Consider the following 22,151-nt stretch of genomic DNA (forward strand, 5'->3'; position numbering starts at 1 on the left):
GGCAGCCGTGTTGGTCTGACGTAGTTGAAACAACAACAACAACAACAGCAACATTCCTACCAGTAGCACCTTCTTGTTGTTGTCTAGTCGTTTAGTCGTGTCCGACTCGTCGAGACCCCATGGACCAGAGCACGCCAGGCACTCCTGTCTTGCACTGCCTCCCGCAGTTTGGTCAAACTCATGTTCGTAGCTTCGAGAACACTGTCCAACCATCTCGTCCTCTGTCGTCCCCTTCTCCTAGTGCCCTCAATCTTTCCCAACATCAGGGTCTTTTCCAGGGTGTCTTCTCTTCTCATGAGGTGGCCAAAGTCTTGGAGCCTCAGCTTCAGGATCTGTCCTTCCAGTGAGCACTCAGGGCTGATTTCCTTAAGAATGGAGAGGTTTGATCTTCTAGCAATCCATGGGACTCTCAAGAGTCTCCTCCAGCACCATAATTCAAAAGCATCAATTCTTCGGCGATCAGCCTTCTTTATGGTCCAGCTCTCACTTCCATACATCACTACTGGGAAAACCATAGCTTTAACGATACGGACCTTTGTCGGCAAGGTGATGTCTCTGCTTTTTAAGATGCTGTCTAGATTTGTCATTGCTTTTCTCCCAAGAAGCAGGCGTCTTTTAATTTCGTGACTGCTGTCACCATCTGCAGCACCTTAGAAACCAACTAAGTTTGTCCTAGGTATGAGCTTTTGTGTGCATGCACACGAAGTGTGCATCTGAAGAAGTATCTGAAGAAGTGTGCATGCACACGAAAGCTCATACCTATGACAAACTTAGTTGGTCTCTAAGGTGCTACTGGAAGGAATTTTGTTGTTGTTGTTTCAACTTTTGCATTGCAACCATCAGTCCAGATCTCCTTGTGTTGCCTTTAAGCTCGATCTGCTGTTTCCACACATGATTTGGAGCGCTCCAGTATCTTCTATTCATTTATTTTTAATATAATCAATTTGGTTTTTCAAATTAAAATTTTACATTCACGTATCCAACTATACAACATAAAAGCAAGATTCCAAGAAATCCTTTGGACTTCCATCCTCCCCTATTATTAATCATTTCCTCCTGCATCTTTTACGATACAGTGGTACCTCGGTTTTCGAACGTAATCTGTTCTGGAAGACCGTTTGAGTTCCGAAATGGTTGAGAACCGAAAACTCAAAATGGAAGCCTCAATACAGAAATCTCAACATGGAAGCTGCATTTCTGGTTCAACTTCTGAGGTGCGTTTGAAAACTGAAGCATTTACTTCTGGGTTTATGGTGTTCGAGTTCCGAAACGTTTGTCAATGAAGACGTTCAAAAACCGAGGTGCCACTGTAATTCAAATCTTTTACCTCTCCACTATGTCCAAAATTCACCATTAAACTACAGCTGATATTCCAATCCTACTAATGATTGTAACTGTTTGCAATGGTCTTTAAGATAAATTATATCTACAGTATCTTCTAAGTTATGTTTCCCACGAATGAAACAGAATTTGCGTCCAGCTTCCACCGCACACTGCGAAAGTTGTGTTTCCCAGTGCATGAAACACAGCTTGCACACTGTTCTCCCGAAGCTGGAGCAAGGTTGTGTTTTTATTGTCCCTAAACGGAATGTGCTGAATGACTCTACTTTGATCTTCCCACACCGTTTCTGCAGGGTGACCCTACGAGTCGATCTTCAGTCGCTGCCTCACCTCCTTTCACTCTGATTGGCTGCAGTCACGCTTTAGCACATAATTTGTTTTTAAAGCTGAGCTGCCACTGCAAGTTGAGATGGATGAAAAAATCTTATTCGGTTGGTATGTAAAGGCAGATCTACCTAATTTGCCAAATCACAGCCATCCTTTGAAATTGGTACATGTCTGAAATTTGCAATGCAATCATCCAGACAAGTAATGTGTAACCAAAAAAAGCACTTGATAGGGTAAAGTGTGCCTATAAATGCATGCATTCGTGAAAATGGCATGCAAAATGCATTACAGTGGAACCTCGGTTTATGAACACCTTGGTTTACACATTTTCAGTTTACGAACGCCGCGGACCCATCTGGAACGGATTAAGTCACTTTCCATTACAGTGGAACCTCGGTTTATGAACACCTCGGTTTACGAATTTTCGGTTTATGAATGCCGTGGATCCATCTGGAACGGATTAATTCACTTTCCATTACTTTCAATAGGAAAGTTCGCTTCAGTTTATGAACGCTTCAGTTTATGAACAGACGTCCGGAACCAATTACACCCATGCTTCGGGTTAAGTACACTTCAGGTTGAGTACTCCACGGACCCGTCTGGAACGGACTAATCCACTTTCCATTACTTTCAATGGGAAAGTTCGCTTCAGTTTATGAATGCTTCAGTTTATGAACAGACCTTCGGAACCAATTGTGTTCATAAACCGAGGTACCACTGTACTTTCAATGGGAAAGTTCGCTTCAGTTTATGAACAGACTTCCGGAACCAATGACACCCATGCTTCGGGTTAAGTACGCTTCAAGTTGAGTACTCTGCGGACCTGTCTGGAACGGATTAATCCACTTTCCATTACTTTCAATGGGAAAGTTCGCTTCAGTTTATGAATGCTTCAGTTTAAGTACTCCGCGGACCGTCTGGAACAGATTAATCCACTTTCCATTACTTTCAATGGGAAAGTTCGCTTCAGTTTATGAACAGACTTCCGGAACCAATTGTGTTCATAAACCGAGGTACCACTGTACATTATGTGAAATTGTGTGGCCAAAATGTGAATATTCGGGCAAATGGATTCCAAAGATTTGTCAGGAGAAATTAGCACTACAATGCTGAAGAGGGCTCATGAGGACTTAAAATCAATCAATCAATCAAAAGGACTGGAATTTAAGACTAGAAACTTTAGAAACTGACCCACCTCCTTTCACTCTGATTGGCTCCAGTCAGCACGGAAGGAGAGAAGACAAGTCTTCTCAGTGGCTAAAAAGCTCCCCTTTCAGGCTGATTGGGCGGCTCTCAGGCATTGGAGGCAGTCTCCCTGCTAGAACCCAACTGCAGAATTAGCAAAGGGGTCTGCAACCCCGAACCGCTACGTTGTAGGGAGAGATACATTGCCTGCATTGTATAATTCTGACTGTGTGGCTTAGCCCCCATATTCCTTGGATGCTTTCCCCCTTAAAATGCTTTCTATTGCCTCTGTGTCTCTGTGTCAAAGTGTAATGTAAGCAAAAGGAACAGACAGGATGCCCTGCTTGCCATCAAGGCCGAATAGCTGGCCTTGTCTGGAAGACAGAACGAGAGGCATAGAGGGGCTTATCAGTGGATGATGCACTTCCAGCTTGATGCACAAACTAGCCTTGCTGAAGGCTGAAGGCTTTGCTGAGTTTACATTGTCAGCATTGTGTATTTGTAACCTATGACCCTCTTGCGTGCGCACACTTACAGAGTGGATTCCTGAGGAGGGGGAAGGAGCCCAAGAAGTGTATAAGAATCTTTGCAAATTTGTCTTTCTTTGCTCTTGTCATGAAGGATGGATCACCAAGAGTCTCTCTATATAGAGATTAAACTCTTTCTCTGAATTCAACCCTCGGTGTCGTTATTGACTGTCTTTGTCCCTGCCTGGGCGCAACTTAAGGAACCCTTATTAAGCCAATAAGGCTACAACGTCAGTGCATCAAATGAGAGGGATCCACTTGTTTTGCCACCTAGCCAACTTGTTCTGCTCAAAGCTGTAGGGTGTATCGGTCAGGCAATGACTAGGCAGAACTGGGTTTGAATCCCCTACACAACCATGAAGCTCAGTGGGTGATGGAAGCCGGACGCACCCTTTCTCTCTCTTTTTAGCCTAGCCTACCTCACAGGGTTGTTGTGGAGAGGGGGAAGGAGACTTTCCCGAGCTTCCTTGCTTACCAATGCTCATTCCATGGATGCACATTTCCGGAGAGCTCACTTGGACTCCTCGACTCTCGGCAGTTAGGTTTATTTTGTAGAAAGCAAAGAGGTTCTCCACCGGGACGCCACACGCACTGTCTCCCTGGGTGGCGGTGCAGCTTCTTGTGTAGCCAAAATCCATTTGACAGCGCCCAGCTTCTCTGGAAAAAACAAACAGGAGGGAGCACTCCTTAGCAGCTGCGGGTTCAAGGGGCAGGGGTGGACAACCAGTGAGCCTTGGGGCCCTCCTTTAGAAATTTCCCAGAATGCCCTACCTGCAGCGTTGCTTCAGGGGATTGTGGGAAATTAAAAAATGGCGGTCCAACCTGCTCAGTAGGTAGAGTCTAGGGTAAGAAAAGTCTTACAACCAGCATGGGGAATCCTGTAGCTTGCCAGATGTTTTGCTGGACTACAGAAACAGTAACACCATCCCTTATCCAAGCTGGTTGGAGCTGATGAGCACTGGAGGCCCCAGAACATTTTGTTTTTTTGGTTTTGAAAAATGTGCAACAGAAAGGATCAATAGCAGTTTTATCAAAATAAAATAAACATTTGTTTGTTCCTTGGTTAATACAGTACTTGTTTTGTATACCATTCTGAAATTCAATTTACCATGACCTCCAATCTTCCCATTGTGTTTTGAGTCAAATCCCTTAAATACGCACTTAACTTTATTTTCAGTCTACTTTGGATGGGATGGTTTCTCCCTTCCAACCTTTTGATTAAAATTCTGGCGGCCACTGTAGTGTACATTAAGATTTCCCTATTTTTTGGGAGGGGGGATTTTCTTACCCATAATTCCTAGCAGGAAGGCTTCGGGTTTTTTAGGGCAGGAACATTTGAAAATTTTCTTGAATTCATTGTAAACCATTTCCCAAAATTGTCTAATCTTTTTACAGTTCCACCACATGTGGATCCATGTACCTTCAGCCTCCAGAACATTTGGAGGGGCAGTGATTCCCCATCTCTGGGTGCATTCAGACATGAGGAATATTACATTCGTTTTCTGGATTATAACACTAGAGCAGGCATGTCAAACCTGCGGCCCTCCAGATGTTTTGGACTACAGTTCCCATCTTCCCCAACCACGGTCCTGCTAGCTAGGGATCATGGGAGTTGTAGGCCAAAACATCTGGAGGGCCGCAGGTTTGAGATGCCTGCACTAGAGCTTCTGCCTCCTTCTCTATCCATCCTTTCATGATGCAGTGCCTGTTCCATTATGGAACCGTGGCTTTTTCACTGATATACCAGAAGGTTAGGTTAAGTTTCAATCACACCAGTCTTTGGACTTCCCCTGCATGTTAAGACAGGATCCGGCAGGTTGAGCAGATGAGACCAAGAGTGGATCCAATGGTCAAGAAGGCGATTTCTGCACTGGCTGTGGAGGGAAGTGAGGGGCAGATGGAGCTTGTCCAACTGGGAAGGAAGCACATCTGTTGTTGTTGTTTAGTCGTGTCCGACTCTTCGTGACCCCATGGACCAGAGCATGGCAGGCTCTCCTGTCTTCCACTGCCTCCCGCAGTTTGGTCAGACTCATGTTGGTGGCTTCGAGAACACTGTCCAACCATCTCGTCCTCTGTCGTCCCCTTCTCCTTCTGCCCTCCATCTTTCCCAACATCAGGGTCTTTTCCAGGGAGTCTTCTCTTCTCATGATGTGGCCAAAGTATTGGAGCCTCAGCTTCAGGATCTGTCCTTCCAGTGAGCACTCAGGGCTGATTTCCTTCAGAATGGATAGGTTTGATCTTCTTGCAGTCCATGGGACTCTCAAGAGTCTCCTCCAGCACCAGAATTCAAAAGCATCAATTCTTCAGCGATCAGCCTTGTTTATGGTCCAGCTCTCACTTCCATACATCACTACTGGGAAAACCATAGCTTTAACTATACGGACCTTTGTCGGCAAGGTGATGTCTCTGCTTTTTAAGATGCTGTCTAGGTTTGTCATTGCTTTTCTCCCAAGAAGCAGTTACAGGTAGGTAGCCGTGTTGGTCTGACGTAGTCGAAACAAAATAAAAAAATTCCTTCCAGCAGCACCTTAAAGACCAACTAAGTTTTTATTTTGGTATGAGCTATCTGAAGAAGTGTGCATGCACACGAAAGCTCATACCAAAATAAAAACTTAGTTGGTCTTTAAGGTGCTGCTGGAAGGAATTTTTTTTATTTTGTCCCAAGAAGCAGGCGTCTTTTAATTTCATGACTGCTGCAGTCACCATCTGCAGTGATCATGGAACCCAAGAAAGTAAAATCTCTCACTGCCTCCATTTCTTCCCCTTCTATTTCCCAGGAGGTGATGGGACCAGTGGCCATGATCTTGGTTTTTTTTGACGTTGAGCTTCAGACCATATTTTGCGCTCTCCTCTTTCACCCTCATTAAAAGGTTCTTTAATTCCTCTTCACTTTCTGCCATCAAGGTTGTGTCATCTGCATATCTGAGCTTGTTGATATGCCTTGTCGTGGCGAAGGGGCTTGAATAACTCAGAGAAGCTATGAGCTATGCCATGCAGGGCCACCCAAGATGGACAGGTCAAAGTGGAGAGTTTTGACCAAACGTGATCCACCTGGAGAAGGAACTGGCAAGCCACTCCAGTATCCCTGCCAAGAAAACTCCATGGACAAGGACAACAGGGAAGCACATCTAGGAGAAGGAAAACCCTGATCCTAAACCTCTGCTGCCTTGTGGGATATTTTTGGGAGAAGAAAATGCTCAGGAATAAACCCCAAATCCAGAGTGGAGTCCCCAAAGTGGTTGGATAGTGTCTCGTACACCTCCTTACAGCAACTACTGCCAGACACCTTGCTCTGCTTTCCTTTGGACACCATCAGCAAGGCTGAGAGGGGGTTCTTGTCATCTGGGCAGCCCAGGGCCTCCAGACACACTGCCCAGGTTTGCACCACAGGGAGGTCATTTTGGTGCTGCTCATGCAATGGTTTGACTTCACCTCCAGAGGCGCACTCCATTGTCTCTCAAGGTTGCCAACATTGCTGCAGTTGCCTTGCCAAGGTAAAGGTAAAGGACCTCTGGACGGTTAAATCCAGTCAAAGGTGATTATGGGGTTGCAGTGCTCATCTCGCTTTCAGGCCGAGGGAGCCGCCGTTGTTCCACAGACAGCTTTCCGGGTCATATGGCCAGCAGGACTAAACCGCTTCTGGCGCAATGGGAGACTGTGACGGAAACCAGAGCGCACAGAGACGCCGTTTACCTTCCCGCCACAGCGGTACCTATTTATCTACTTGCACTGGAGTGCTTTTGAACTGCTAGGTTGACAGGAGCTGGGACAGAGCAACGGGAGCTCACCCTGTCGCAGGGATTCGAACCGCCAACCTTCTGATTGGCCAGCCCAAGAGGCTCAGTGGTTTATTTTTTTTTTTTAAATAATTTTTATTCAATTTCCAATTTATCCGAATTAAAATAATAAAAAAAAACATTCTTTTATACACAACATTATAAATTTTCATCTAACATTTTGCTCTGCCGAGCTACGACTTCCCCCCCTCCCTTCATGCGGGTTTCTTGTTTACTACATTTTTGCAGTTCCTTTTTGACTGTTTGGTCAATTCATAGGATTTATTTCAATCCTGCAAGTGTTTTTAAAGATCTACAGTTTTTCTCCATATAATCCACATATTTACTCCAGTCTTTTTGAAACCTTGTCTCCCCCTGGTCGCGGATCTTGCAAGTCATCCTTGCGAGTTCAGCATAGTCCATCATTTTAATCTGCCACTCCTCAATCGTTGGAATTTCTTGTAATTTCCATTTTTGGGCTAACAAAGTCCTAGCCGCGGTTGTCGCATACATAAACAGTACTTGATCTTCTTTTCTAATCTCTCCTCCCATTATTCCTAGTAAAAATGCTTCAGGTTTTTTTGGGAAAGTATATCTAAACATCTTTTTCAACTCATTATATAACATCTCCCAAAATCTTTTTACCTTATCGCATGTCCACCACATATGATAAAATTCACCATCTCTCTCTTTACATTTCCAGCAAGCTTTGTCACTCATTCTATACATTTTGGCTAATTTAACTGGTGTTAAATACCATCTATACATCATCTTATACACATTTTCTTTCAAAGCAGTACATGCTGTAAATCTCAACGTTTGAGTCCATAATTTCAACCACGCGTCATACTCAATATTGTGCCCAAAATCTTTTGCCCACTTGATCATCACTTCTTTTGTCAACTCATCCTTCGTATACCATTCTAATAACAAATTGTACATTTTTGACAGAAGCTTTGTTTTGCCTTCTAGCACTTCTATTTGGAATTTGGACCTTTTGTCCTCAAAACCTATTTTCCTGTCTTCCCTAAGAACATCATTTATTTGATGGTATTGTATCCATCCTGTTAAAACTCCTTTGATTTCTTCATAGGGTTTAAGTCTCCATCCTTTATCAGTTCTTATCAAAATTTCCTCATAAGTGGCCCACCTCCCCTCCATATTTACTTTCTTCACTGTTAATACCTCTGCTGGTGAGACCCACCATGGTTTTTTGGTCTCTAACAGCATTTTATTTCTTTCCCACACCTCGTACAGAGATCTTCTTATCACATGATTGGTAAACCCAGTATGAGATTTCTTTTTGTCATAACATAAATATGCATGCCACCCAAATCTATTGTTAAAACCTTCCAGATCTAGCAGGTCAGTATTCTTCAACGTTATCCACTCTTTAATCCAACACATACAAGACGCTTCATAATAAAGTCTTAAGTCTGGCAGGGAGAAACCACCTCTTTCTTTTCTGTCTACCAAAATTTTTTGTTTTATTCTAGGTTTTTTCCCCTGCCAGAGAAATCTTGACAAAATCTTTTGCCATTCTTGAAATTGTCTTGTACCCTTCACCACAGGTATAGTTTGAAATAAGAATAACATTTTAGGTAAGATATTCATCTTAATTGCTGCTATTCTTCCTAAGAATGACATGTTCATATTAGTCCACCTTTCCAGGTCTTTCTTTATTTCTCTCCATACTGGTTCATAATTATTACTATATAAATTAATGTTCTTTGCTGTCATCCATATTCCAAGGTATTTTACTTTTTTTGCCACATCGAACCCATATTTTAGGTGTAACTCTTGCTTTTCCTCTTTCGTCATATTCATTGCCATCACCTTTGTTTTCTGTCTATTTAGTTTAAATCCTGCTAATTGTCCAAATTTCTCAATTTCTTCTATAGCCGCTGCAACACTTTCATTAGGATTTTCTAGAGTTAAGACCAAATCATCCGCGAAGGCTTTCACTTTAAATTGCTTTGCACCTACCTTAATTCCTCTAATAGTTGAAAGATCTCTTAATCTATTCAATAGTACTTCCAGGACCATGATGAATAATAAAGGGGATAAGGGACACCCCTGTCTAGTTCCTTTTGTGATGTCAAAATATTCCGTTAATGTGTTATTAATTATCAATCTTGCTTTTTGTTCTGAATATATTGCCTCAATCCCATTCAAAAAAGAATCTTTGCCAACCATTGATTCCAGATTTTTCTTCATAAACTGCCAAGATATATTGTCAAATGCTTTCTCCGCATCCACAAACATTAATACTGCTGGCTTATCTATCTTGGTTTCCAGATATTCTATTACATCTATTATATGTCTAACGTTGTCCTTTAACTGTCTACCAGGAAGAAAACCAGCTTGATCCTTATATATCATTTCATTCAAAACTTCTTTCAATCTCTTGGACATAATGTCTGCAAACAGCTTATAATCGTTGTTCAATAAAGAAATTGGTCTATAATTTCTGACTTCTAAGCCATCCGCTCCTGGTTTTGGAATCAATGTAATATACGCTTCCTTCCATGTATTTGGGATCTTTCCTCCTGCAAGAATATCATTCATCACTTCTTCTAAAATCGGTATCAGCTGTCCGTTTAAAACTTTATAATATTTTGCTGATAATCCATCTGGTCCTGGGGCTTTTCCTACTTTCATTCTCGTTATTGCCTGATGTACTTCTTGCCTTGTTATCCTATTATTGAGTTTCTTTCTTTCCTCTTCTGGGATTTGTTTCAATCCATGTTTGCTTAAATAATCACTGATCTTCTTCTCCTCTTCTTTCTTTTTACAATACAACTCTTTGTAAAACTTTTGAAAGGCTTTCTTTATTTCCTTTGGCTCCTCAGTCACTTTTCCTTCCATATTTATCTTCACTATCATATTTTGATTTTGACGTTTCCTTAATTGCCATGCCAATAATTTTCCTGTTTTGTTCGCTAATTCAAAATTTTTTTGTCTCATCTGCTTTATTTTCCATTCTATCTCCTGACTGATCAACATGGAGAATTGTGTCTGTAGCATCTTTATGTTATGTTTGATTTGTTGATTCTCTGGTTTATCTATCAGGTTTTTCTCATTTTCCATGAGACACTTCAGGATTTCCTCCTTCTTCTTTTCTTTCTTTCGTTTCAGGAAACTATTTTGCTGTATTAGAAAGCCTCTCATTACTGCTTTACTTGCATCCCATACCATATCAAGTCCAGTGTCTTTATGTAGATTCCAATGAAAATAATCTTTCAGGATATTCTTAGCTTTTACTACCACCTCTTTATCTTCGAAAAGCTCCTCATTCATTCTCCACCTAAAGGAATTCTGATCTTTGCTTTTCATTTCCATGAATATTGAATTGTGATCTGATAGTGTTCGTGGAATTATCTCTATTTTACTCACCCTGGGTACTAGTTCTTTGGAGATCCATATATGATCTATTCTTCCAGAACTTTGATTTGGTTCTGAAAAGAATGTAAACTGTTTAAGCGTAGGATGCTTTAACCTCCAAATATCCACTAGGCCCAGGTTTTCTACCAATTCAAAGAAGGATTTTGGTAACTTGCCTTCATTCTTCCTTTTCTTTGTCCTGTCCAATTCTGGTACTGTCACTCCGTTGAAATCACCCATAAGCACTATCTTTTGGTCCATATACTCTGCTAACCTTTCTTCCAAATTCTTGTAAAATTCCGCTTTGTTCTCATTCGGTGCATAAATTCCCACCACCAACATTTTTTCTCCTTGGGTCGATATTTGGACCGCTATCACTCTTCCTTCTTCATCTTTAAACATCAGATTTGGTTCCAATTTGTCTTTTATATACAAAACCACTCCTCTCTTTTTATTTTCTACTGAATTTATAAATTCTTTACCCAACCTTTTATTTCTAAGAATGTAATTATGTTTTTTCGCCACATGTGTTTCCTGAAGACAAATTATATCCAAATTTTTCTTCTTCAAAATATGATCAATTTTATTTCTTTTCACTTTATTATTCAATCCATGTACATTCCAAGTATGTATCTTCAATGATGCCATTTTACTTCCTAATATCAGGAAGATAAGATTTTATCTAGTCTTGGTCGGGTTCTTTACTTAAATCTTTATCTTCTTCCTCTTCTTCACTCTCTGACTCTTTATCTTCTTCCTCTTTTTCCTGTTCTTCTTCTTCTGATTTCTCTTCCTCTCCTTCTTTTTTCTTTCTTCTCCTTCTTTGTGGTTTTGGTTCTTCTTCCTCTTCTGCGGTCGCTTCAGCTAGGATAACCAGGTCTGGGCTCAGCTCTCCCAAGAATTTTTCGTACTTTCTCAAGAATTTCCCAATGTCATGCATACTTGTCAGCACATGTCTTTTCTCTTTATAGAAAAACATTATTCCTTCGGGGTATTCCCATCTATGCTGGATTCCATTTTTCCTAAGCAGGGCCACCATTGCTTTATAATTGTCACGTTTTTTCAAAAATCTTCCAGGAATTTCTTTAAACACGATTATAGGCTTGCCTCCGATGATTAGCTTGTTGGTGAAGCTCAAACTTAAAATCTCATTTTTCATCTCCATTGTATTGAGAACCACCACGCAATCACCAGGTGCTTTCCTTGCCTTGGCCTTTGCTGATTTTACCTTAATTCTGAATACATTCACAATTGTCTGGCTCACTTCTTCATCCGTTTTTCCCATCCATTTCGCCAATTCGGCAATTATCCTTGACTTAATATCTTCTCCCGATTCTTCAGGGATACCCCTTAATTTCAAATTCAATTGCCTTTGCTTCATTTCAATTAATGCCAAATTATCAAGCATTTGTTCATGTGCCCGGTCCATTTTCTTCATACTATCTTTCACTTTGTCAGTCTCTTTTTTAACCTCCTTTACCTCTTTTTGGGTCTTCTTGATTGTTTCTTCCATTGTTTTGGATCTCACCGACAGATCTTTTATTTGGGTTGATAATTCTCCCACCGCTCCTTCAATCTTCTTATCGATCTCTCCCAATTTTTTATCCATTCGTTGTTCACTGTGTTTAAATTCATCTTTAATTTTTTGCCATAGAGCTTCTAAATCCTTGACTTCTTCTTGCTTTGAACCTCTTCTATCTTTTGGTGTGCTTGCTGCCTTCCTTTCTTCTTTACCAGCCATTCTTCTACAAAAAAACAGGAAAGAGGGGAAATTCCCCTCTTCACCACTAGGGGGACCAGTATTAATAAATTCCTACAATTTACCTACAATAACCCAACCACCCCCAGATGGCGCTGTAATAAATTCCAATACCTAGAATCAACAGTTATTCCGTCTGCCACTGGGTGGATTACTCTGAAACCTCAAGTCTTTCCAGTACTTTTCCACTCCCAGAGACAGAGAACCAGCAGTTTCTAGTTACATTAAATCAAACCCTTCTAGCAAGTTCCTTCTTTATCCCTCCAGCAGACAAAGCACCCTTGGAACCTGAAACAAAGAAGCCAAGTCTCGCAACTCTTCAGCCACTTATAGGCTTAATCCACAATTCGCTCCAATAAAACCCAAAAAAAGAAAAGGAAAAAAAGCCAAATACTTCAGCCACTTGTAGGCTTAATCCAAATAAGGGAGAATCCCAGATCCGCAGTTCCCCAGCAATAAACCCCTCTTCAGCCACTTGCTGGCTTAATCCAAAGTCGACCCCCCCTTTCCAGCCTCTCAGTTGGTGGGAAACGTTTTTACTTTGTTCTTAATTATAGCAAAGAAAAAAAAAGGGCAGCCTCCGTCTTTCTCCCCTTCGGTGCTGCAGCGATACAGGCAAAGCACTCAGGCAACTCAAAGCTCCTCTACATTCAGGGCTAGAGCGCAGAAAATATAAAGTTCCCAGATCGCTTGCAGTTCCACCCCCAGGAAAGGGACAAGGTAACAATATAAAAGCTCTAAGCAATTCTTTTCCACCCTCAAAAAATTGCCTTGTTACAATGTAATCAAGGACTTCTGAAAAACTCACTCCGCAGGCAAACAGTTTCACTTTCCGTCGCTCAGCTCCTACGATCACTTCTCTGCGCCATTTTTCCCCGCTGTTGGGACGGACTCCCTTTTTGCGCCCCACAGCTTCATCAATCCGATTGTTAACTTCAATCCAAAATTTATTTCAGCCTTCTTTATTCCTCAGATTAATTATAATTTAAGGAAGCTTGCTGCTTACCATCGGAAGCCAGAGACTGCACTTAACGGAGTCAGTGGTCTCTCCCCCTTCGCGCCCGCAGCTCAATCCTTCTCCCGGCTCCCACGCAGTAAAAACCGGGTGAAGGAGAGCACGCAGGGCGCTGCTGGGTGCCACGACACTCAGGGTAACCCCCCCTGAGGTTTTTGAGGTCCGCGGAGCCTTCGCGTGACCTCTAAAGGCTCCGTTAAGTTCGGGATTCCCCGGAGGGCTATCCCGCGCTTCCTTCGATGGCCGCAGCTCACCGGAAGTCCAAGAGGCTCAGTGGTTTAGACCACAGCGCCACCCGCTTGTCTAGCTTAGCATTGAAGGAGAGATTGCTGGTTGCAGGGGAACTAGACAATATTGTCAACCACCTCAAGCAATGATAGGAATAATATTCCAACGGGCTGGTTGTATGACACTGTGTGGCCCTATATCTCTGCTATCCCAGAGGCAGGCAGCGCACTTACTCTGTGATGTGGAGCCTGTATGTAGTTGCCGGTCCCATATCCGGCAAAGGGTTCCAGTAGCATGTGATGTTTTTAGCCCAGAAGCTGACACAGTATTCAAGCTTCAGGCTCCTTGGAGCCTCTCCTGAAAAATACAAGGAAACGAAACATAGAAACCTTTACTTATGCTCTGCCCCCCAACCTGGTACCCTCAAAATCATTCTTATTAGTTACAGGTAGGTTACCTGTGTTGGTCTGACGTAGTCAAAACAAAATTAAAAAATTCCTTCCAGCAGCACCTTAGAGACCAACTAAGTTTGTCACGGGTATGAGCTTTCTTGTGCTGCTGGAAGGATTTTTTTTATTTTGTTCATTCTTATTAGTAAGTTTCCCACCTTTTTTTCTCCCCAGGAGCTCAAGGTGGCCTCCATGGTTCTCCCATTCATTTAATCCTCACAACGACCCTGTGAGGTAGGGTTGGGCTGAAAGGCAGCAAGTGGCAGGGATTGAACCCTGGTCTCCCAGCTCCTAGTTTGGCACTCTAACAACTTCAGTACGTACCCTAACTCCCATCAGCTTCAGCTAGTATAGGCCATTTGTTGGAGACAACAGAAGGCTTTGGCCCACACAAGCGTGATTGAGGTATAGGAAGGAGTTTTTTGGGGGGGTGGCGGGGAGCCGCAGCCCTCTTGCAGATAAATGCAAATGTCACAAAACGTTGGGGCAGCTCTAGGGAGCTCACCCTAAAAGGAAACCAAGCTTGGGTCAAAGTGCTGGAAGAACTGCTCAAGGGAATCCTTGGACCCCAACGGACAGTTCTCCTTTCCTTCAAAGTACCCAGCCTGCAAATATTCCATGTGTTTTCCCCAAGCAGCCGGACCTTTCAGGATACGAACACTTCGGAGTCATTTTGGACTCACAGCTGTCCATGGAGGCGCAGGTCAATTCTGTGTCTGTGGCGGCTGTCTATCAGCTCCATCTGGTATGCAGGCTGAGACCCTCCCTGCTCGCAGACTGTCTTGCCAGAGTGGTACATGCTCTGGTTATCTCCTGCTTGGACTACTGCAACGAGCTCTCCGTGGGGCTACCTTTGAAGGTGACCCAGAAACTACAACTAATCCAGAATGTGGCAGCTAGACTGGTGACTGGGAGTGGCCACCGAGACCACATAACACTGGTCCTGAAAGACCGACATTGGCTCCCAGTACATTTCTGAGCACAATTCAAAGCGTAGGTGCTGACCTTTAAAGCCCTAAATGGTCCAGTATACCTGAAGGAGCGTCTCCACCTCCATCATTCAGCTCAGACCCTGAGGTCCAGCTCCGAGGGCCTTCTGGAGGTTCCCTCCCTGCGAGAAGCGAGGTTACAGGGAACCAGGCAGAGGGCCTTCTCGGTGGTGGCACCTGCCCTGTGGAACACCCTCCCACCAGATGTCAAGGAAATAAACAACCACCAGACTTTTAGAAGACATCTGAAGGCAGCCCTATTTCGGGAAGTTTTTAATGTTTGATGTTTTATTGTGTTTTTAATATTCTGTTAGAACCGCCCAGAGTGGCTGGGGAAACCCAGCCAGATGGGCAGGGTATAAATAAATTTTTCATTATTATTATTATTATTACTCCACGCAATCACAGCAGTTCAGCCAATCCATCTCGGAGGCTCTCTGTTGCACAGTGAAATCGTCGGGTGGGTGTGTTGGGTTTCAAAGAAGGGAGAGGAGTTTGGATAATTCAGGGCATGCCATTCCTTTCGGCCTCAGTTTCCTTTTGCAGGACAAGCAAATAAATCCCTCCCCACCCACCCGCAAACAGGCAGGCGGTTGGGCTTTGGTTTGACAAATTCTGTGATCCTAGGCATCGCAATTGCCTAGCTCCCTAGCTAGCCGTCCAGCTTAATGGGATAATGACTGCCAATTAACCTGGGAGTGTTTTTTATTTATTTTGGAAACGGTGCCATAGCGGTGATTAATAATAAACTGGAGAGGGGTGGGAGGTGATTCTGTGTTGTGTGTCGGCACAGGGAACAGATGGGAGGATTAGCATGGGGCGCTGGGGCGGGGTGGTGGTGGTGGAGAGACATGCGAGAGTACCGGGTGATGGAAGTTGGAGTGTCAAAGGCTCACTCAGCAGCCGCTGCTTCCGGAGGTAGGAGCTTGAGCAACAGGCTGGGAAGCCTGATCTGTGTGCTGCCAGACAATTTCATGCCACGAAGTGCGTGTGTCTGGAGAACGAGCTGGATCTGCGAATGAAGGCCTTCACGAGTGCTTCAAAGGGTGTTTGTGTGGGGAGCTCTGATTCTGCTAAGTACATACGCAAGACCACAGAATCACAGGGTTGGAAGGGAGGGACCCTGAGGGTCATCTAGTCCAACCCCCTGCAATGCAGAAATCTCAGCTAAGGCATCCCTGGCAGATGGGCATCCAACCTCTGCTGAAAAGCCTCCAAGGAAGGAGAGTCCACCACCTCCTGAAAGGAGTCCGTCAAACGGCTCTTACTGTCAAAAGTTCTTCCTGATGTTGAGTCAGAATCTCCTGTTTGGGGAGTGAAAAGGCTTCTTAAAAAGAAGCATGCAACTCTGGCCGGCTATTGGGGTGAGCATGTCTGGGTTGGTGGCTGCGATCCCGCTTGACCCACGCTTTCTAAGCATGGGTCCAAGGGGTTTACCCCTTGCCCTGCTCCTTTCCAAGGGAAAACCTGCTCTTTAGTGATATATCAGAACAAACGGCAATGTAGGGGAAACCCAGATTCCTGTCATCTCCGATTGAGCACTAAAGAGCAGCCCGCCGCACCCCCCGAGGGTGACAGAAGCAGCAGAACAAGGGGTATGGATAATCCAGTCTGTATATTTTTATTGTGAAATCACTTTGGGAAGCTTTATGAGCAGTGATTCATAAAGGGAATTAAAGGTAAAGGTAAAGGGACCCCTGACCATTAGGTCCAGTTGCGGACAACTCTGGGGTTGTGGCACTCATCTCGCTTTACTGGCCAAGGGAGCCGGCGTAGAGCTTCAGGGTTATGTGGCCAGCATGACAAAGCCACTTCTGTCAAACCAGAGCAGCGCACGGAAACGCCGTTTACCTTCCCGCCGGAGTAGTACATATTTATCTACTTGCACATTGATGTGCTTTTGAACTGCTAGGTTGGCAGGAGCAGGGACCGTCACGGGGATTCAAACTGCTGACCTTCTGATCGGCAAGCCCTAGGCTCTGTGGTTTAACCCACAGCGCCACCCATGTCCCTAAAGGGAATTAAGGGAATAAATAAATGATGGAGGCTGCTCCACCAGAGTGAATGGGGCCACTACCTCATCAACCTCCCTCTGCCCTCAGCCAATACACGACTGTTTGCCTTCTGACAACCATTAGTCTATGACAGACATCCCCAAACTGCTGCCCTCCAGATGTTTTGGCCTACAACTCCCATGATCCCTAGCTAAGAGGACCAATGGTCGGGGAAGATGGGAATTGTAGTCTAAAACATCTGGAGGGCCGAAGTTTGGGGATGCCTGGTCTATGGGTTAGCTAAAAAGCGCTTGCTGAAATTGATATTGAATGGTTTATTTGATCGAGTGATCACTGCAATTATATCCCAACTGCCCCAAAGAGCACAGATGGCTCTCCCCCATGCCAACTTAACCTCGCCACAACCCTGCCAAGTAGATTTAGGGTGAGAGTTGGCGACTGGGCCGAGGGTCACCCAGCGAGCTTCATGTCCGATTGGGGATTCGAACTCAGATCTCCCAAGCTCCTAGCCTGACATGCCATGTGAAAATAATACACAAAAGTAGTTTCGATCGGGGTAAAATTACTCGAAAAAAATGCATACAAAATTGCAGACAAAGGTGATCTGTTGGAGAACTGCATTGCCAGGACAGTGGTCTGTGTGTTGGACTACGACTTGGCAGAGATCAGGGTTCAAATCTTCGCCCATGAAGCTCAATCTGTCACCTTGGGGGACAGTCTCTGCCTCTCTGCCTATGAACCTACTTCATAGGGTTGTTGTGTGGGGCTAAATGAGGAGGGGGAGAACCACCCACACCACCCTGAGATCCTTGGAGAGAGAAAAACTGATCTATACAGTCGTACCTTGGAAGTCAAACAGCTTAGTTCCCGAACGTTTTGGCTCCTGAACACCGCAAACCCGGAAGTGACTGCTCTGGTTTGCGAACTATTTTTGGAAGCCAAACGTCCGATGGGGCTTCCTCAGCTTCCGATTGGCTGAAGGAGCTTCCTGCAGCCGATCAGAAGCCGTGCTTCGGCTTTCGAACGTTTTGGAAGTCGAAAGGACTTCCGGAATGGATTCCGTCCGACTTCCAAGGTACGGCTGTAGATTAAGGTTACCAGGCGTTCCCGTTTCCCAGGGACAGTCCCCAGATTTACAAATCAGCCCCCCTACAAAATCCATTGAAGTTGAAACGAGTCCCCGGATTCATTGGAAAAAAAAAACTGGCAACCTTACTGTAAATGCAATTGCTATTATCAATAATATACTTCAGAGAAGTGCAGATTTCAAAGGAGAGCTCTGTTTCTGGTTCTGGAACTAGAGTGCCGATTTTTGTCAGCTCATGTTCGGGGCCGGCGTGTCCATTAAGGCCAACTAGGCAGTTGCCTAGGGCGCCAAAATGGAGGGGGCGCTGGCATGACGGGGAGCGCTGCTGGCTTCACAGGATTCACTCTGCCGTGCGGCCGCTGCGCCCCAATGCCACCTACCCGCGTCCAGGGTGGGCAGCAGCGGCGGCGCCGGTTCAGCCCAGGCGTGCCTGGAGCGTCGAGGGCAGCAGCGTGTGGAGGACATGTGGGGCGAGAGCAGCCCCTTCCCGCGGCACGCACACACCAGAGCCGGGCCTTCGGCTCCAGGCGCCGTCGCGCTCTACTTCTCGGGCAGGCGGGAGCAGCTGGTGTTGCGCCCGGGGGTCCGTGGCTGAAGCCCGAGGGCAGCCAGAGCAACCCAGCCGTCGACGCCGCAGGTTAGCGGGAGGAAGGGGGTGAAGGCTGGGCCAGGCCCGCAGGGAGGAGGCAGACGCCCGGGGGGGGGGCGTCAGAAGGTGATCTTGCCTAGGGCGCAAATAACCCTAGCACCGGCCCTGCTCATGTTAAAAGCTGCAAACCGAATCACACTTCAAAAATACCTTAATAGATTAGACAACTGGGCCAAAGCAAACAAGATGAATTTTAACAAGGAGAAATGTAAAGTACTACACTTGGGCAAAAAATAAAATAAAAATGAAAGGCACAAATACAGGATGGGAGACACCTGGCTTGAGAGCAGTACATGTGAAAAGGATCTAGGAGTCTTAGTAGAGCACAAACTTGACATGAGTCAGCAGTGTGATGCAGCAGCTAAAAAAGCCAATGCAATTCTGAGCTGCATCAATAGGAGTATAGCATCTAGATCAAGGGAAGTAATAGTACCACTGTATTCTGCTCTGGTCAGACCTCACCTGGAGTACTGTGTCCAGTTCTGGGCACCACAGTTCAAGAAGGATACTAACAAGCTGGAATGTGTCCAGAAGAGGGCAACCAAAATGGTCAAAGGCCTGGAAACGATGCCTTATGAGGAACGGCTTAGGGAGCTGGGTATGTTTAGCCTGGAGAAGAGAAGGTTAAGGGGTGATATGATAGCCATGTTCAAATATATAAAAGGATGTCATATAGAGGAGGGTGAAAGGTTGTTTTCTGCTGCTCCAGAGAAGCGGACACGGAGCAATGGATTCAAACTACAAGAAAGAAGATTCCACCTAAACATTAGGAAGAACTTCCTGACAGTAAGAGCTGTTCGGCAGTGGAATTTGCTGCCAAGGAGTGTGGTGGAGTCTCCTTCTTTGGAGGTCTTTAAGCAGAGGCTTGACGGCCATCTGTCAGGAATGCTTTGATGGTGTTTCCTGCTTGGCAGGGGGTTGGACTGGATGGCCCTTGTGGTCTCTTCCAACTCTATGATTCTATGAGTCTATTAATCAAATTCTCCCCTGTACCTGCTCGGGGAGAGCGTTGTACAGATTGAGCAAATGTTTTGATCCAATCTGTTAACTAGGCATCGAATTGCAGGCCTTTCCAACCCCATCGGTGCAGTTTTTGCCACTGATTAATCTCCACACATACAAAACACCTGCTTGCTCCCAGAAAATCACTCGGAAAGGCCCCTTCCTCTCTGGAGATGGGGGTCTGACGGAGGCCATTCTCCCCAAAGATCTGGAGAGAGGAGCTGGCTGCTCTCCAGCAATTTGCAACCATGGACACAATGTTCCCCTGGCTTTCAGGAATCAAAACAGAGATGTACGCAACACGGAACAAGCGTGCCTTGGAAAGGGACAGGGTCTGGAGAGTGGAGAGTGGAAGCAGTGGGGGCCCCCCACCCCCAAAGCCCCACATCTACGCCCGACTGAGCGGGCAAAAGCGTATCATTTTACACGGCTGGAGCAAAAAATAACCTTTCCAAAGCTGTCAACAAAGACTGGGTGGGGGGGAAGGGAAGAGGTCTGGGGTGTGTTATAAGAATTTTAAGGACTTAGATGTTCATAAATGTATAAGACAAACACGTACATCAACATATAAACCAGTGACTGATAACAGTACAGGAAGAAGAGTCCTGAAACCATTTTGAGTCCCAAGCTGACCAGGCTGCAAGGAGGGAGGAGGTGAAAGAAACCTTCCCATTGTCTCAGGAATTAAGTAACTACCATCTCAAAGAAATGGCCAGACTACCAGGAAAAGCAATTAGATAAGAAGGCATTATCAGATAACCTGGCAGACAGGAAAAACAACAACATTCAAATTTCTGTTGTAGACAGCCTTTTCTGTGATGTAAGTTTGATGTATCTGGAGGGGTGGTCTTGAGCTCCAGGGCAGGGAATTTAAAAATGTCTATATAAGGGCAGGCACACCTTTGTTCTGGGTCCTCCTCTTTTCTCCCGCCTGGGAGGGGAGCACCCTGTTGCAACAGTTCAATAAAGATCAGGCTTACCAGCTGCTTTGCTTCTCAATATTCTCTGGTTGGCCTCTGTTATTTTCTCCTACCTGCTCTATAAAGGCAGGTTTTGTTTACAACAAGTGATGACACAACTGTGAAACCTCTTTTCTCGGAGACCTGCTTGCGCCTCTCCTGTGGTGCGGGACATCGACTTCTGGTTGAAAGCAATTTTCACCCTCCAGGCTCTGTGCGCTACAGAGTTTGGGGGGGGGGACACTGTCTTTCTTAGCCATCGTGGCTGCTTTTGGGGGAGGGAACATGGACCCAAAGCACAAAGGAAGCAGAGGGGAGATTTTTTTAATATATATAACCACCCAGGGAAAATTCAATCAAAGCAAAGCTCAATTTCCCCTCCCAAGGTTTCGCTTGCAAAACGTCCAGGAAGATTTGCAATGCAGACTTTTAGCAGGCTAGCCTTTGACAACCTGGCACAACATCACAATGTTGTTGAACGACAGCTCCCAACCTGGCGCTGATGGGAGTCATAGTCCAACAATGACCGGAGGGCGCCAGGTTGGTGAAGGCTGTGCTGAACGAGAGTGAGGACGTCGGCTTGAAATAATGGGCGGCTGTTAAAACCACAGGCTGACTTTTAGCCTCCATTTAAACAATGTTAATTTGCATCCTGTCTGGTTTACTTAAAAATAAAATAAAAACAAGGTACTGTATCCTCTTTATAAATACCCAATTTATACATCTAATTTTTCCATCATATGGTATTTACAGCCTTCCCAAATCCCGCATTCTGAGGCATTCTAGATATACTTTGTATTGCTGCATACCAGAAACTTCATCCACTCAATTTCCCCCCTCTTTCCCCTCTTCGTTATAGTTCACAACTGCTCATAAAGTTACCCCAACTTGGAAATTGATTTAGGTATCGTATCTTTTTAAATACTCCCCTCTTGTCCCTTATACATTTGTCATCCTGGTTCCTTATTTTGGGCTGTCCTGTTGGCTAGTCCTGCAAATTCTATCAGCTTTGTTTGCCTGGTACATTTATGAACATTTATTTTATATCTTAGACCAGGCATCCCCAAAGTGCGGCCCTCCAGATGTTTCGGCCTACAGCTCCCATGATCCCTAGCTAACAGGACCAGTAGTCGGGGAAGATGGGAATTGTAGTCCAAAACATCTGGAGGGCCGAAGTTTGGGGGTGCCTGTCTTAGACCTTAGAATTCTCATAACACTTTGCTTAGGATTCCTCTATCTTTCCCATTTTTAGTGCAGACTATTCTGGCTGCCGCCGTAGCATAGATTTTGTGCTTTCACGGGAATCTCATCACGACAATGGCCTATAAAAAGGCCATTCAGGTCTTTTTGGGAATGCAAATTTTAAAATCCTTTTAATCTCACCATAAACCATCTCCTAATATTCTTGTGCTTGCATGCACCCCCACCACATAGATATGGAAGATCCCTCCACCTCCAA

The 22,151-nt window shown here is 44.7% G+C and overlaps 1 protein-coding gene across 1 annotated transcript in view; it reads right to left on the reverse strand.

Annotated features, from left to right (window-relative positions):
* LOC118086030 (interleukin-31 receptor subunit alpha-like) overlaps window positions 1-18,547 on the reverse strand; it is a 38,160-nt gene extending 19,613 nt beyond the window's left edge. Inside the window, exons 1-3 of the mRNA XM_088671369.1 lie at window positions 18,463-18,547; window positions 13,776-13,899; window positions 3,856-4,037 (exon numbers count right to left, since the gene is read on the reverse strand). Coding sequence (XP_088527495.1) covers window positions 3,856-4,037; window positions 13,776-13,899; window positions 18,463-18,547 — 391 coding nt within the window. The remainder of the gene's footprint in view (window positions 1-3,855; window positions 4,038-13,775; window positions 13,900-18,462) is intronic.
* Window positions 18,548-22,151: the final 3,604 nt, after the last annotated feature.

This window comes from Zootoca vivipara, chromosome 6 (assembly GCF_965207765.1).
Source record: "Zootoca vivipara chromosome 6, rZooViv2.hap1.1, whole genome shotgun sequence".
In the NCBI taxonomy this organism is placed as follows: domain Eukaryota; kingdom Metazoa; phylum Chordata; class Lepidosauria; order Squamata; family Lacertidae; genus Zootoca; species Zootoca vivipara.